This window comes from Corylus avellana, chromosome 10, assembly GCF_965113065.1.
Source record: "Corylus avellana chromosome 10, dhCorAvel1.hap1.2, whole genome shotgun sequence".
NCBI classification, from domain to species: Eukaryota; Viridiplantae; Streptophyta; class Magnoliopsida; order Fagales; family Betulaceae; genus Corylus; species Corylus avellana.
Genome location: NC_142499.1, coordinates 18,691,334 through 18,707,925, shown reverse-complemented (window position 1 = coordinate 18,707,925; position 16,592 = coordinate 18,691,334). Strand labels below are relative to the sequence as shown.

At 35.5% G+C, this 16,592-nt stretch overlaps 1 protein-coding gene across 1 annotated transcript; it reads left to right on the top strand.

Moving 5' to 3' along the window:
- Positions 1 to 418: 418 nt before the first annotated feature.
- LOC132191848 (ras-related protein RABE1c) lies at positions 419 to 5,309 on the top strand. Its single transcript, XM_059606961.1, has 9 exons — positions 419 to 539; positions 648 to 756; positions 1,128 to 1,200; positions 1,278 to 1,378; positions 4,162 to 4,227; positions 4,329 to 4,426; positions 4,549 to 4,611; positions 4,709 to 4,801; positions 5,022 to 5,309. Exons 2-9 carry the CDS (start codon positions 684 to 686, stop codon positions 5,103 to 5,105), a joined length of 651 nt encoding a protein of 216 aa, XP_059462944.1. The 5' UTR covers positions 419 to 539; positions 648 to 683; the 3' UTR covers positions 5,106 to 5,309.
- The last annotated feature ends 11,283 nt before the right edge of the window (positions 5,310 to 16,592 follow it).

Genomic DNA, 16,592 nt, shown 5'->3' with positions numbered 1-16,592 from the left:
AACACCTCACATTCAAGTCATTTGGGTCGTGTCACTCATTAAATTAGTGTGTTGTATTTGAGTTAACAAGATTGACTCGTTTATTAAACGGGTCGAATTCGTGTTGGCCTAAACAGGTTGACGGGTCAGGCGGAGTAAACCTGAACTAGATAAGCCAACCCGATTTACAACCCCAAAGTAACCACACAAAACGGTGCCGTTCCCGCACCCTCTTTGCGTGAAGCACGTCGTCGTCCCATCTCCTCAACGAACAAAACAACAACACGTCGCTTCACTAACCTCCCTACAGATTCTTTAGCATAGTACCACCACCGATGCTGTTGACGAGTCCATTTCGACCGTTAGATTGACCCAGACCTCAATGCACCCATAACCCAACGGCTCAAAGCCCTCTCCCACACCTTAAAATAGTTAAACGCACCCTTTCCCAAAACTTTCTCTCACATTTTTCAACGGCCGACCGGTGCTGACGTACCAGGGACGCTTCCCTCCTCTTTTCTCTCATCTCCGTAGATCTCATTCTTCCGCTTCCTGATCTGGTATTTCCTTTTCCACAATTGTCCTTCAAATTTTTCAAATTTGAAGTTTCACTTTTTTATTTTTCGTTGTTTATTTTATTATTTACTCGGAGGGATTTCGCTGTTTAGGGTTAGCTTTGTTTTTCTCTCCGCGAATAGTTTTCGATGGCCGCTCCACCTGTTAGAGCTCGAGCCGATTACGATTACCTCATAAAGCTCCTTCTGATCGGCGACAGCGGTATGATTTTACATTTCTGCCCTTCGAAATCCCTCATTTACTTGTTTGAATCGATTGCAAATCTATTTCGTTTCGAATTAAGAAAAAAAAAAAAAAGAGGTTATGTTTAAGACCTGTTTTGATTATGCTTCTTTTGAGCTTAATATGAACGATTTTCACGGATTTTTTTTTTTGGTTTGGTTTGATTGTAATTTCAACTTTAGCCCTGAAATTATGTGGATCCTTGATATGTGGTGTGCGGCTATAAAGAGTGATATTATGATCATTAGAGGCTCTAATTTTACGTTTATGTTTGTTTTGAGGTTTACCTTTGCATCTTGTTCATATCAAGTTAGGATCCTGAATACTTTACTTGTTATGTGACGTGGCAGGTGTGGGTAAGAGTTGCCTTCTTTTGCGTTTCTCAGATGGATCCTTTACTACGAGTTTTATTACAACGATTGGGTAAGAGTATTGGGAATTTTCCTTTTGTTTCTCCATAATTGGCATCTGATATTACTCGGTTGGATTTTATTTGACAGAATTGATTTTAAGATAAGGACCATAGAGCTTGATGGCAAACGAATCAAATTGCAAATTTGGGATACTGCTGGTCAAGAGAGGTTTCGAACGATTACAACAGGTTAGTATCTTGCCTTTAAGGTGATATGGAGTAGGGTTGTAAATGTACTCTTAAGCAATTTTTATGGGTCTTGAACACATTATGAATGATGTAGTTATATATCGCATTTGTTTGGGGTTGTCAAAAGGTTTGAAAGACATGAGTTTGTTTATCTAAGTTGGTACAAGAGTGATCGTCAAAGCTCACAAGTCACAATTGTGTTACTTTTCATATGCATTCAAACAACATGTTTTTAAAGAGAAATAGCATGTTTTGTTATGATATGACTAGCAGGAGCTTATCAGCGATTGGAATTGGTGTAATGATTTTGACTTATCAGCGATAGGCTGACATTGTTATTGGTCTGTTCTGTCAAAAGCAGGAGGACAAAGGCTTAGAATGTTATGTGGGTGTACTGTAAAGTACTTGAGCCTTTTAACTTGGTTGTGTTATTTATTTATTTATTTTTCTAAGTAAAAGGATTTCATTAAAGACTAAAGGGCGCACCCAAGTACACAAGAAGTATACAAGATAAACACCTAAACAAAAAAAAGGAAAGAGAAAAAAAGAGTCATGAAGACTATAATGTGCAAACAATCGTAAACAACTATACACTAAAAAGGGTATGGAAAAAATGAGGCATTTAGCTCCGCCACCGTCTTCAAAGCTCCGATCATTTATTTCTCTCCAAATGCGTAACATCAAACAGAGCGGGATCATTTTCCACAAAGCTTCATTTTGAGAATTACTGATCTTCCTTCTCCAACAAGTAAGGATATCTCTCACCCAAGTATGACCCATGCTAAGCCAAAAAGATTGAAGATAGAGTACCGTAAGGCACTAGCTATCTTGCAATGGAGCAAGAGGTGGTCAACAGTTTTTCAACTCTTCTTACACATGTAGCACCAATCTACTATAATGATTTTCTGCTTTCTTAAGTTTTCCACTATGAGGATCTTACCTAAATTGGTGGACTGAGCAAAGAAAGCCACTCTCAATGGGACCCTGCTCTGCCAAATACACCTCAAAGGGAAAGGTTTGCTATCATGGGGGATTAAGATGTTATAGGATGATTTTACATCAAACAACCCTTTCTTGGAGGGGTTCCAACAAAGCTTATCAACACCGTCCAATTCTAGCTTAATGGAATATAGCTGATCGAAGAATGAGGAAAAAAATTCCAATTCCCAATCATGCACTGCTACAAAATCCATTAAGCTGAGCCATTAGGGAACTGAAAATGATCCGCCATAAAATCATCCCTAAGGCAAGAAATGTTATACAACTCCAAAAACATTGCCTTAAGAGGCCGTTCACCATAACACACATCGTGCAAAAAACTAATTTTGGAGTTGTCACCCACCTTGAAACTAGAACATTTGGAAAACTCATCCCAAAGACCCACCCTATAAGACCAAAAAACATCTTTAGAGCACCACCCACCTCATTGACTTCCATATTTCACGCCCACTACCTTTCTTCATAGAGCCTCTCTCTCTCTCAAAGGAATAACACCATAGCCAGTTCCCTAGAAGGGCTCAGCTGAATAAGAGAGTTCTGAACACCCAATACCTCTTCAAAGATTGGAGAACATACATACCTTGGGCCAACTTACTAGAATAAATTTGACCTCTTCACCCATACCTCCCCCACCAGAAATTCAGTTGTAGCTTCTCAAAAATTCGATTGGAAACCCTATTGGGAGGGGAAACAATAACAAGAAGTAGGTTGCAAGTTAGACAAAATGCTCTTGATTAAAGTAATCCTACCTCCTTTAAACAAGTGCAACCGCTTCTAGCCAGCCAAACAACGCCTAACCTTCTCAATAATGTCATTCCATATAGGTTTGGCTTAAAAGAAGCACCTAAAGGAAGATCAAGGTACTTCATAGGCAAAGGCGATACTTGCAACCCGAGATTCTAGCCAAACCTTCTTTGCTATCAATCAAACCTACATGAACCAATTCTAACTTAGCCAAATTGATCTTCAAGCCCGAAAGAGAGGTTCAAATATAAGAACAAGCAACGCAAATGACAAAGGTGATCTAGGTTTGCCCTTTCACAAAAAAATTAAAGTGTCATCCACAAACAGAAGATGGAAGATATCAAACCCACCAACATCCTTTTCCCCACAGAGAAGTGATACTACAAACCCCCATTCACTGCAACAAAAATCATCATACTCAAAGTCTCCATAAATTGATAAACAACAGTAGAGATAGAGGGTCTCTTCTCTGAAACCACAGGTGCTATTAAAAAACCGGTGGGAGTGTCGTTCACCAAAATAGAAAAACACACCGAGGAGATACAATGAGCTATTCATGTGGACCATTTTCTCCCAGAACCCCTCCTTAGCATGTATAGCAGAAGACTCCAATTTACATGATCATAAGCTTTGTCCAAGTCCAATTTGCAGAGCACACTTGGCTCCCCATATTTTATTCTACTATTAAGGCATTCATTAGCAATAAGAAATCTAGGATTTGCCTTCAGATGAAAGCATTATGCGACTTAGAAATAATCTTTTCCAAGACCATTTTTAGCCTGTTAATAGAACCTTGGCAATAATTTTGTAAAAGCGTACGAGGGTTATGTATATATGATTTTGCTCAATTCTAGCAGGAGCTGTGTTTTCTTAGATATTGTAGTGTTTTCAGAATTTATAGAGTATTTTGTTCAAGAATAGTACTTTTTTAGATATAAACAGACATTTTTCTGTAATTGATCATTTTTATTGACCTCCAAGTGTTTTCTTTCATGATTTGAAGTGTTAGAATCTTGACTAAGTTTCACTATCTTCTGCAGCTTACTATCGTGGAGCCATGGGTATTTTGCTCGTTTATGATGTCACTGATGAGTCATCTTTTAACAGTAATGTCTTCTTCCTTCACTGTTATTATTTCAAGTTTTGGAATGCATAATAACGTTTCTGGTTACAAATGATAACTAGACTGATTTCTTTCCACATTCAGACATTAGGAATTGGATTCGTAACATTGAGCAGCATGCTTCTGACAATGTCAACAAGATACTGGTTGGTAACAAGGCTGACATGGATGAAAGCAAAAGGGTCTGTCCTCCTCCTCTCTATCTGTCTCTCTCACAGTGTGTGAGTGTGTCCGTGTGTCCGTGTGTATATGTTAGTTTCCCTGGCCATCATTGACGTTGACTTGACAAGGACCTATTTTTCAGGCTGTTCCTACCTCAAAGGGCCAGGCTCTTGCTGATGAATACGGCATCAAGTTCTTCGAGACTGTGAGGAAAATTTGTTGCTTATGTTAACTTGCAGAAACTGTTGGTTTTGTCTTTCTTTCCTTTTATCTTTTTATGCTAAAAAACCTGTGAATTACAGAGTGCAAAGACAAATTTAAACGTGGAAGAGGTATTCTTTTCAATAGCTAGGGATATTAAGCAAAGATTGGCAGATACTGACTCAAGGGCTGAGGTATAATTTGAACTTTGAAGTCACAAATGATGAAAAATAAATTAAATCTAAATGGGTTTTCTTGGGCACTGCTAAGGTCTTTCCATATTTATATGACTATCTCTATTTCTGGAAACAATTTACATTAAAAGTAAAAATCTACACATTTTACCCAGGCGCAAACAATTTCATCCCCTTTGTAATTTGTTCTAACAGACTTTTGGTTGTTGGATATTTTCAGCCACAGACAATTAAGATTAATCAGCCGGACCAGACAGCAGGAGCTGCTCAATCTACCCAAAGATCAGCTTGCTGTGGATCTTAAGCAAATCTTGTTGAAGATGGGATCACAGGGAACCATTTTAATGGGGAAAACTACTATATCTTTGATGCTTGTATTGTTCTCCCTGTTATTATTTTACAATCACTACTCATTTGGGCGTGAATGGCAGATCTTCGTATTTTGAGAAATCAGTTATATATTAGTTTGTTTTCCCTCGAAATTATTTTTCCTGAGTTTGATAGAATCTATTCTTTATTCTGATGTTGAGAGTTGATTACTAGAGCCTGCCTCTTTTCTTAACTAGTTTCTTGATGCCTCTTTGAACTGACTGATGTTGCGATGGTAGTAATGTCTTCCTACGGTTCTTGAAAACAGTGAGAAAAGAAGTTACTTTATCGCTTTCTTTAGTATTTAAAGCATTTCCTTCCCCTTTGTATCAATTTCTTTTAATGTGATTCAATTTCTTCAGCTGGTTCTCCGGCAGAAGTAGGCAAAATAGCTACTGAAAATGTATAATTTTTTATTTTAGCTACTATTTTTTCATGCACATTTTAACAAATTTTTTATTTTACTATTTATTTTAAAAAAAATATTATTTTGTGTGGGAAATAGTGAAAGAAAGAGGAAAGAGAGAGTAAAAGGAAGAAAGTGAGACAAAAATAATAATAAGCAAAGTTTATAATGTGAATAGTGAATATGTTGATTAGTCTATTTACTATTCATAATAGAAGGAAGAATTGAAAATAGCTATTTTGCTGGGAAAGGAAAAAATTTAAAAAAAAGTTGGGAGTTTCAATTGACTATACCCCACTTTTTTTTTCCTAATTAAAAAAGACAAGCGAATGAGATCAAGTGTAGCTATTTTACCTATTTGTAATTATAGTAGAATCTATCCGCTGAGAGTTGCACAGGAGGGGTATAGATGGTGGGAATTACAAGCGCTCTTTTAAGTTCGACTGAGTTATAGCATGACCTAGTCCCACTAAGGTATCAATAGGAGTAAAGATCGTTTACATTATTCAAGACATATAAATTTCCGTTGTGGAATTTGAACCTATGCCCTAATGTATACTTAACTACTTTAAAATTGTTTTTTTTGTCATTAAACCACAACTCTAAATAGTTATACCCCACTTCATATTAATGTTCAGTGGAGCGAATTGACATTTTTTTGATAGATTAGTGGAGTTTTCAGCTCTAAATGTGATCAACCCTAGTTTCCGCAACATCCTGCTTACTTCCTAAAAATAGAAACTTGCCCTAATGTATACTTAACTACTTTAAAATTCTTTTTTTTGTCATTAAACCACCACTCTAAATAGTTATACCCCACTTCATATTAATGTCTAGCGAAGCGAGTTGACATTTTTTTGATAGATTAATAGAGTTTTCAGCTCTAAATGTGATCAACCCTAGTTTCTGCAACATTCTACTTGCTTCCTAAAGATAGAAACTACCTAATCAATTCAATATTTTATGTACTAAAGTAGGTCATAGAGATTGACTAACAGAAGACCATGAAAGATGAGAAAATCAAGTTTCACACGACTGTTTACGTAGCTTGCATGGTTGGCATGATACAGCCCTTTCATGGCTATAATTTTCTTAGAAGTGGGACACATATCCTTTTTAAAGTTGAAATTGAGATCTCATACAATATCTATGCTTATTGTACGAGATACAATAGCTTTAATTAGTATGGGCCATTCATTTTAAATGAAAATCTAAATGAAGGGGTGATTATTGAACAAGTTATAGTGACGGCCGAAGCAAGTCATTCTTTCTTTCTCTTATGTGTTGTCGTGTTCTGAGCCATTTATTTAAATTAATTACACCATGGGGATCGGACTAAGAGATCTCTCTCCTTAAAGTTGCATTGGACCCCGGCCATGAGCAATTACATCCTTGTTGTATATTCATAAGTTGTGATAGTCCCCTTTGCCATCTTTTTGAGCAAGTCTTTTTTGAACAAGTAACATTTCAATTAAACTCTTCATATTAGCTATATATTTATCTAATATTACGAGTTTTTGCTCTTCAACAGATTAGCTTAAGTAAAATAAAATTTTTGCTACAGTTTTGTGTAGCACATGAGATGAATATTTTTATTATTTGTCAATGTTACTATTTAGTTCTTTATTGTTTCCCTCTTTTTCCCCTCCAGTCTCATCCCCTGACAGCCCTCTCAGGGAACAGAACAAGAACAAGAACAAGGTCCACTAGTGTTTGGCTAATTTGGATCCCATTGAAAATAATAGAGTGGGCCCGTGGGGGTAAAAAGAGGCCGAGAATCGATAGTTCGTTCATTAGCTTGAGTGAGAGGTCTGAATAAGAATGATGGAATTATAGAATAACTCTACGAGGATGGAGGGAGGAGGGATTGGCATAGGCCATGGTCTCTCCTCAATTCTTAAGAACAAAAAAATTATAAAGTAAAAAAAAATTATAAAGTACTAGCCTCTTGCAATAAAATTTTTTAACTCCTGCCCATAATAATTTCTAACTCCGTCCCGTTGTAATGATAGAGGTTCAATGTAATGTCGTTGCGAATTCGGAAGACATCAACATATATGATAGACTCAAGTTCAACCACCACCACCACCACAACAGATTCTCAGAAATCAGGCAAATAAGATATCTTTTTTTTTTTTTTTTTTTTTTTTCTTTTTTCTTTTTTCTTTTTGGTTTTGTTTTGTTTTTTTTTTGTTTTTGTTATTTGGAACGGATGAAACAATAAATACACGTGTATGTGTGTGTTACAAATTTATGCAAATGGCAAGTCCCCAATGGCTTAAGGCCTCCTCGTAAGGACACCAGAGAGCAGGGAGAGGAAGAAAATGAAAAATAATGTTGGAAATGAAAATAGAATATATATATATATATATATATATATATATATATATATATATATATATAGAATAATACAGTTGTACGTTGTGGTTACCCCCTTCGGTGATCTTCTTGGCAATTGTGTTTGCCCCTTATTCAAAATTTTTGGACAAGTATTTTTTCTCCCAAGTCCCTAACACGTAGACAGTCGTGCTCAGGAGCAGAATTAAAACTTAAAAAAAAAATTATTTGGAGGGAAAAATTAATTTTTAAAAGTCTATTTTATATATAGGGAAAGTTTGTAATAAATCTCTAAGTCAATATGTGAAAATAAAAGACCCTAAACTTTTTTATTTTTATTTTTTGTTCTAAAAAAAAAATCATAAGTCATTCAGTTACATTTTCTTTCAAATGTCTAACGTCCGTCATTCACTCTAATATATATATATACACACACAATGGGGCTGTTACCTTAAAATTCACCATAGGGTGGTTGCAAGCCACCCCCAGGGAGTTAGGGGTGGCTCACAGGCCACCCCAACACCCATGGGGTGGCTTTGTGGCCGCCCCCATGTGGGTTTGGGGTGGCCGCAAGCCACCCCGTAGGAAGGTTAGGGGTGGTCGCAAGCCACCCCAACACCCATAGAGTGGCTTTGTGGTTACCTCATGTTAATTAGAGGTGATTGCAAACCCACTGTAGAGTGGCTTTGCAGCCACCCCATGCCAGTTTGGGATGGCCGTGAGATGCAAAGCCACCCCATAGTCGGTTTGGGGTGGCTTGCGAGCCACCCCATAAGAGTTAACCAAGCCACCTGATAGTGGGTTCTCAATGCGACAATGTCTTCTATTCTCAATGGCGGCCGTAACCTGTTTGTTACCATGCAAATAGAACAGAGGAAATAAGCACATAGAAAATCAGACAAAAAAAAAAAATCACTTGAATGAAGAAAATTTGCATGGAATACCCTTCTAAACACGGCAAGAATTTCATACCCATGAAGAGTTAAAAAGAATGGCTATCTTCGCTTCCATCTTAGTAGGGTGAAAATGCGGATGCGGATAATGATTTTTGACATTCGCATTTGCATTATGTGATTACTATTTACATCCGCGCGGATATTAAATGTGGATATTATCTGCTATCCGCATTTGAGATAATTAGTGTTTTAGACATTGAATTGTAATTTAGTAATTATTGCTTTTAGTATATATATATATATATATATATATATGTATATATATATATATAGTTGAACACTATTATTCATATCACGCGTTCTAATCATTTTGCCTATAAATTTTCATCACATACATTATTTAATATTTAGCTTCTAGTAAATCTATAGTCGGTAACAAGAAAAAACGTTTAAAAAATAATAATAATAAAGGAAGAACATATAAAGCAATTAATCAGAACAAATTAAAAGAGTTTTCTAAAAGTAAAATCCAACAATATTACAAATCTAGCAAATATAAGAAACATAAATTACAAATCTGACTAACATAAATTTATATATATATATATATATATATATATATAGAGAGAGAGAGAGAGAGAGAGAGAGAGAGGAATGCGGATGCGGATAATATCCGCATATGCATACCCTAAAACTGCTATCCGCATCCGCATTTGTAAAAATCAATTTTTGCTATCTACATTCGTATCCGCATATGCAGATTGTAAATAAGTGCGGATAACGGATGTGAGCGATTATTATCGGCCCGCATTTTCACCCTTACATCTTAGATAGCCTATGTCTATAAGCTTAGACCTAGCAGTAATACCAATGAGGACTGTTTGGGCAAAACCTTTCTTACGCTATAATAGACTTGCACTATTGAATTAGAAAAAGAAAAAGAAATTAGAAAAAGACTAGCACTATTGAGTTGCTGCACGTGCTATTGAATTAGAAAAAGAAAAAGAAATTAGAAAAAGACTAGCACTATTGAGTTGCTGCACGTGCCCAAACAGTCCTCATTGGTACTAGCAGTAATACCAACGAGGACTGTTTGGGCAAAACCTTTCTTACGCTATAATAGACTTGCACTATTGAATTAGAAAAAGAAAAAGAAATTAGAAAAAGACTAGCACTATTGAGTTGCTGCACGTGCTATTGACTTAGAAAAAGAAAAAGAAATTAGAAAAAGACTAGCACTATTGAGTTGCTGCACGTGCTTAGCTTCCTTAGCTTCTTTGCTTGCGATGACTTTTTATAGGATAGGCATGTCTCTCTTTCCTTTACTATTCCTTTATACTATAACAACAAGAGTTAAGCAGACTGTCCAACGTTTTTCATAAATAAAACCAAATATACTGAGATTAATTGTCATTTTATCCGTCATCTTTTTAAGGGCGCACTACAGCTTCATTTGGTTACATCTCATTATCAAATCGCGAACCTTTTCACAAAGCCATGTCCTCTAGGGTGGTTTTGCATTCTTTTTTAAGAGCTCGCTACAGCTTCATTTGGTTGCATCTCATGATCAAATCGTGAACCTTTTCACAAAGTCATGTCCTCTAGGATGGTTTTGCATTTTTGTCTCCAAACTCAAGTTGGCCTCTCGCACTTTACCTTGAGTTTTGAGGGGGCTTGTTAGATAATATGTAGCGTATGAACATGTCCCATATTGGTAATGTATGTATGTATTTGTATTATTGGCCTGTATATATGTCCCTTATGAACAATATTTTAGTGTAATTCAATATACAACATTATTTAACACAATAAAAATGTCTTATTGTCAGTTTTGTTAATGAATGAATATGAGCCCATACTAAATAAGTTTTGAGATTTTTTATGATAGCTTTTTGCTTTTTAGTAGAAGAGTAAAAGTATTAACAAATAATGAAATACAAAATACTTAAAATTACTTTTATCTTTATGTCACATCATAACTAAAAGGCAAAACGCACTCTTTAAAAAAGTTTTGTCAAACAATGAGGATGAGGTTAAGAATTAATTTATGAAAAGTGATAAAAGAAAAAAAAAAATTGAGAGAGAAAATTATAACATTTCTTTCTTTATCTTTTTTTTTAAAAGATATAGTGTACAAAGCATCCCTAGTTCCGTTTCTGTTCTTGTTCATCCTCTTTTTTGTTGCCCTAATGAGTTGGTGGATGGATTTATATAACCAAATGAGTTATCATAGAAGGTAGGTGGCCATAATTTTGGTTTTTAATATCCCAAAGCCAGTGACGAGCATCAAAGTCCCCTGCCCAATCAATTTGTGTTGACTATGTATGCATACTTCTCAGAGAAGCCATTACAAATTCGAAACCTATGCCCTAATGTGTACTAAATTACTTCAAAAATAAAATTTGTCATTAAACCACCACTCTAAATAGTTATACCCCACTTCAAATTAATGTCTAGCGAAACGAGTTGACATTTTTTTGATAGATTAGTGGAGTTTTCAGCTCTAAATGTGATCAACCCTAGTTTCTGCAACATCCTGCTTGCTTCCTAAAGATAGAAACTACCTAATCAATTCAATATTTTCTGTACTAAAGTAGGTCATAGAGATTGACTAACAAAAGGCCATGAAAGATGAGAAAATCAAGTCTCACACGACTGTTTACGTAGCTTGCATGGTTGGCATGATAAAGCCCTTTCATGGTTGTAATTTTCTTACAACTGGGACACATATATCTGTTTTAAAGTTGGGATTGAGATTTAGTACAATATCTATGTTTATTGTATGGGATACAATAGCTTTAGTATGGGCCATTCATTTTAAATGGAAATCTAAATAAATGGGTGATTATTGAACAAGTTATAGTGGTGGCCGGACTACTTTTAATGCAAATCATTCTGTTTGGCTTTTATGTGTTGTCACGTTCTAAACCCTTAATTTAAATTAATTACACCACGGACACCTGCCACCATGAGCAATTACATCCTCGTTATGATGAAATTAACTACACTTCCATCAAATGGAAGATACAGCCCATTACTTCAAATGGGAAGCAAAACCCTAAAAACAATGATTGAACATGGGGCATGTACACACAAAGTAAGCCTCCCACAAGTAGCAATTGCAGAAAACATGACATATCAGCAAGTAAAAGGGGGGCGTTTAGGTCTCCACTCAAAAATTGATGCCTTACTTCAAAAATATTTCTTTGTTAACTAAAATATCGGTGTGTTTCTAATCTCTTTGGTACTAGCAAACTCCAATGACTATTTTACCTATTTTGGCAAGTGACCGGTCCGGCCATTGAAAAAATTAATCCAACTACAACTAACAATTCATTAAATCTGGAAACTAGCAAGAAAAGTTGGACCTCCAATTGACTATACCTCGCTTTGTTTTTTGTTTTTTTTTCCTAAATTAAAGAAGATAGGCGGAAGAGATCAACTGTAGCTATTTTACCTATGTGTGAGTCAGCGTGACCATAGTAGCACCTACTTGTTGGGAGCCGCACATGAGAAGTATAAACAGCGGGAATCACAAGCGCTCCCTCAAGTCCGACTAAGTCATAGCTTGACCCAGCCCCATCGATGCATTAATAGGAACCAAGATGGTTTATACTAATCAAACATATAGATTTTCATTGCGAAATTCGAACCTATGCCATATTGTGTACTTAACTACTTTATTTCATTTATTATTATTTTTTTGTCATTAAACCACCACCCTAAATAGTTATACCCTGCTTTGTATTAATGTCTAGCAAAGCGAGTAAACATTTTTTTAATAGATTAGTGGAGTTTTCAGCTCTAAATGCGATCAACCCTAGTTTCTGCAACATCCTGTTTGCTTCCTAAAAATAGAAACTACCTAATCAATTCAATATTTTTTGTACTAAAGTAGGTCATAGAGATTGACTAATAGAAGGCCATGAAAGATGAGAAAATCAATACTCACACGATTGTTTACGTAGCTTGGTTGCCATGATAAAGCCCTTTCATGGTTGTAATTTTCTTAGACGTGGGGTGGGAGACATATACTTTTTAAAGTTGGGATTGAGATCTCGTACGTACGAGATACAATAGCTTTAATATGGGCCATTCATTTTAAATGAAAATCTAAATGAGAGGGTGACTATTGAAAAAGGTATAGTGGTGGCCAAACTACTTTTAATGCAAATCATTCTTTTTTTCTTTTATTTGTTGTCGTGTTTTGAGTCCCTAATTTAAATTAATTACACCACGGACAGCCGCCATGAGAAATTACATCCTTTTTATGATGTGATTGTCCCTTTTTCCATCTTTTTGAACAAGTCTTTTTCTCTCTTTCACTCGCTAAGAGCATCTCTAACATTATAATTAAACTATTCATATTAGCTAGATATTTAGCTAATATTACGAGTTTTTGCTCTTCAACAAATTAGCTCAAGTAAAATAAATTTTTTGCTACATTTTTGTGTAGCACACTGGATGAATATTTTTATTATTTGTCAATGTTACTATTTACTATTTAGTTCTTTATTGTTCCCTCTTTTTCACCTCCAGCCAGTCTCATCCCCTGTTTTTTTCCTCACCCAAAATTGTAGGACATAGTGACAGCCCTCTCAGGGAACAGAAGAAGAGCAAGGTCCACTAGTGAGGGGTCTGAATAAGAATGATGGAATTATAGAATAATTCTATGAGGATGGAAAGATGAGTGGCATAGGCCATGGCCTCCCTTCAATTCATAAGAACAAAAAATTAAGGTAAAAAAAAAAAAAAATTATAAGGTGGCCCCACAAAGTTTTATGACCGTGACCCCTGCTCATAGTAATTTCTAAGTCCGTCCAAGTGGGATAGAGGTTCAATGTAATGTCATTGCGGCAGACATCAACAGATAGACTCATTTTTATGGGTTGCGTGGTTCGTCCCCTCGTGCCAGGCACACATAACCCATCCTCATCTTCTTCTTTTTTTGATGTGTATCATCCTCAACTTCTTTATATATGAATATCTCTATAAAATATTAAATAAGACAAAGGGCACGTTTGGCAGATAGGAATGTGTCTTAAGAATTACGAAATAGCTGAAAATAATGATTTCATAGAAATGACTGTTTCTCATTTTGAGTATTTCTAACAAAATATGCAAATGACTCATAATGGCTAAATTTGATTGAGCATCTCTAAGAGAATAGAGAAATCCTTTATAATAGTCAAATTTAACTATTATTAGCCTTTTTTCCTCTCCAGCAGAATAGCTATTTTGCAGTTTTTCCTTTTAGTGTGAATAGTAAATAGGCTGATTAACATATTCACTATTCACACTATAAACTTTGTTTATTATTATTTTTGTCTCCCTTTCTTCCTTTTATTCTCTCTCTCCTCATCTTTCTTTCACACTTTTTCCCACACTGTTTTGCCTACTTCTGTTGGAGTGTGTATGAAAAAAATGAATAGTTAAAGCGAAAAATTGTACTTTTTCAATAGCTATTTTGCCTACTTCTGCTAGCTGGAGATGCTAGAGAGAGGAAAAAAAAAAAAAAAACTACACTTATTCACCTCAAACTATTACACAAAAAAAAACTATTACGCAATTTGTAATGTCTCCCCTTAAACTTCCAATTTTTGCAATGTATCTTATCAATCTACCACTCAATTTACAATATCCCCCAGCATTAGAATTTTTAGTCAACTTAGACGGCAAGCGCATCACACGACCCATATGTGACATAAAATGTACATTATACCATCATAAAATTTGTAAGAATACAACTACACCCTTTGATTAAAAGAACGTCATGACTGGGAGGTGACCCACAACCAATTGTGGGAGGTTATCTCTTTTGCCTTTTTTTTTTTCTTCAAAATTCTTTTATCTTATACAAGATATTTTTGTCATTTTAAATGCGTACATACCCTTTGATAGGATTTAACAGAAAAACCAAAACCAACAATGAGAGACATTCTAAATTGTATAGTAAATTGATAGGATACATTTGTAAAAACGGAAAGTTAAAAGAAAGATATTGTAAATTGCTTGGTAATTTGGTGTAGTTAAAGGAAATTTGGGCCAAACATTATTCAATCTCAATTCAAATAATTTGGTTATTGTTTTCTTTAATAATACACGTTTCCTATTCCTAAAGAAGTACCTTTCTTGTCTAAAGAAATTCTTTTGACTGAAGAAATAGAAGGCATACGAGCTAAGACCAACGTCTCTTTATGTTCCGAGTTGGAAAAAGAAATGTTGTTGATAGGTTTTCCATTGACAAAAGCTTTACAATCGTCGACAAAAGCTTATAATTATGGATACAAAAGCTTACAATTATGGAGACAAAAGCTTACGAAACGATCAAAAACAAAAGAAAAAGAAAGGAGACTCGTCTTTGTGAGTGCTTTTGGCGGTGATTTCCTCCCATTGGCTCAATCTTTTTGACCGACCGTATCTATCAACTTCTTTCCCTTCCCCCACAAAACCACGTACAGAAGATCATTGACGGATCAAGATGTTTTTTTTTAAGAAGATGGGTTGCGTGTAGGGTCTTCATTGGCACCATTGTCATGATCATCACAGATCTATATTTTTGTAGTGTGGGATAAACCAAAGGATATCAAGTCCTTGTCTCCCCAAAATTCTACCTAAAATTTGTATCAAAATAGGCAATCACCATAATATCAAGCAAGTAAATTGCAACTAAGGCAAAAGTTTCTTTGGCGTGGCTTATGTTATCCACTTCAAAAAAAAAAAAAAAACAAAACAAAAGTAACTTATTAAGACACGTCAATTATACCAATGCTAGTTGTTTCGTGCATACAATTTGCAATTTGTGTATGTCGAAAAGCATCGAAGTTAAAAGGTTATGAGAAAGTGGGTTATATAGGTGGCATGGAGATCACTTTCTATATCTTGAGTGTTGCATGTAGTGCAATAGTTCTAATATGAGCTATTTATTTTAAATGAACGTCTCATAACTCGACAGTACATAAAAAGGAAAGAGAAAAAGTGACTTGCACTGTGCAACACTTTTATTTGATTTGTAGGTTGATGTGGGTACTTATTGCTCTTTTTCTTGTGCCTATTTCGCTTAAGGGGCTTGTTTTTATTTGTAGGTTGGTCCGAACAATTGCTCTATTGTTCTTTTCTTCTACTTATATTTGCCTAAAGGGGTAGTTTTCACTTGTAGGTTAGTCCCAAACCTTTTTTTTTTTTTTTAATGTCTATTTCACGTAAGGGGTTGGTTTTCATTTGTAAGTTGGTCCGGACTATTACTCTCTTCTTGTTCCTATTTCGCCTAAAGGGTTGGTTTTCATTTGTAAGCCCTTTTGTTTTAGGGGCGGATTATTGCTACTCTTGATCCGAAAGGAAGAAATAGTTGACGATCCTATAAACGAAAATGGGTTGGGCTCCCCAACAATAGACCAAAAACAAACTAAAACATTGCGAAAATAATTACAAATGGTAAGAAATAAGTCAAACAAGTGACCCGGTCCTCTCAAAGCGGTTACAAAAGTCAAAGATACACAGATTAAGGCGAACCTATCTGAACCCCCACTTAGAAACAACTGCAACCACCATAAGGAGGTTGAAGCGATAGAAGTACTGTTAAAGTCCGAATCTGAGAATATATGAGAGAGAAGGCACCAACACAAATTCAGTTACAAAAGTCTTCACTAAAAGATTAAACCAATAAAAAGCCAGGATGCAGTAACCTACCAAATATATATATATATATAGAGAGAGAGAGAGAGAGAGAGAGAGCTGACCCTGGTCCTACAAAATAAAGCTAACACAAATTCTTATGCCTATT

Coding starts and splice junctions, on each gene's coding strand:
- LOC132191848 (XM_059606961.1), top strand. CDS start 684: ATGGCCGCTCCACCTGTTAGAGCTCGAGCCGATTACGATTACCTCATA. Junction 4,427..4,548: donor ACATGGATGAAAGCAAAAGG/GTCTGTCCTCCT, acceptor CCTATTTTTCAG/GCTGTTCCTACCTCAAAGGG. Junction 4,612..4,708: donor GCATCAAGTTCTTCGAGACT/GTGAGGAAAATT, acceptor TGTGAATTACAG/AGTGCAAAGACAAATTTAAA.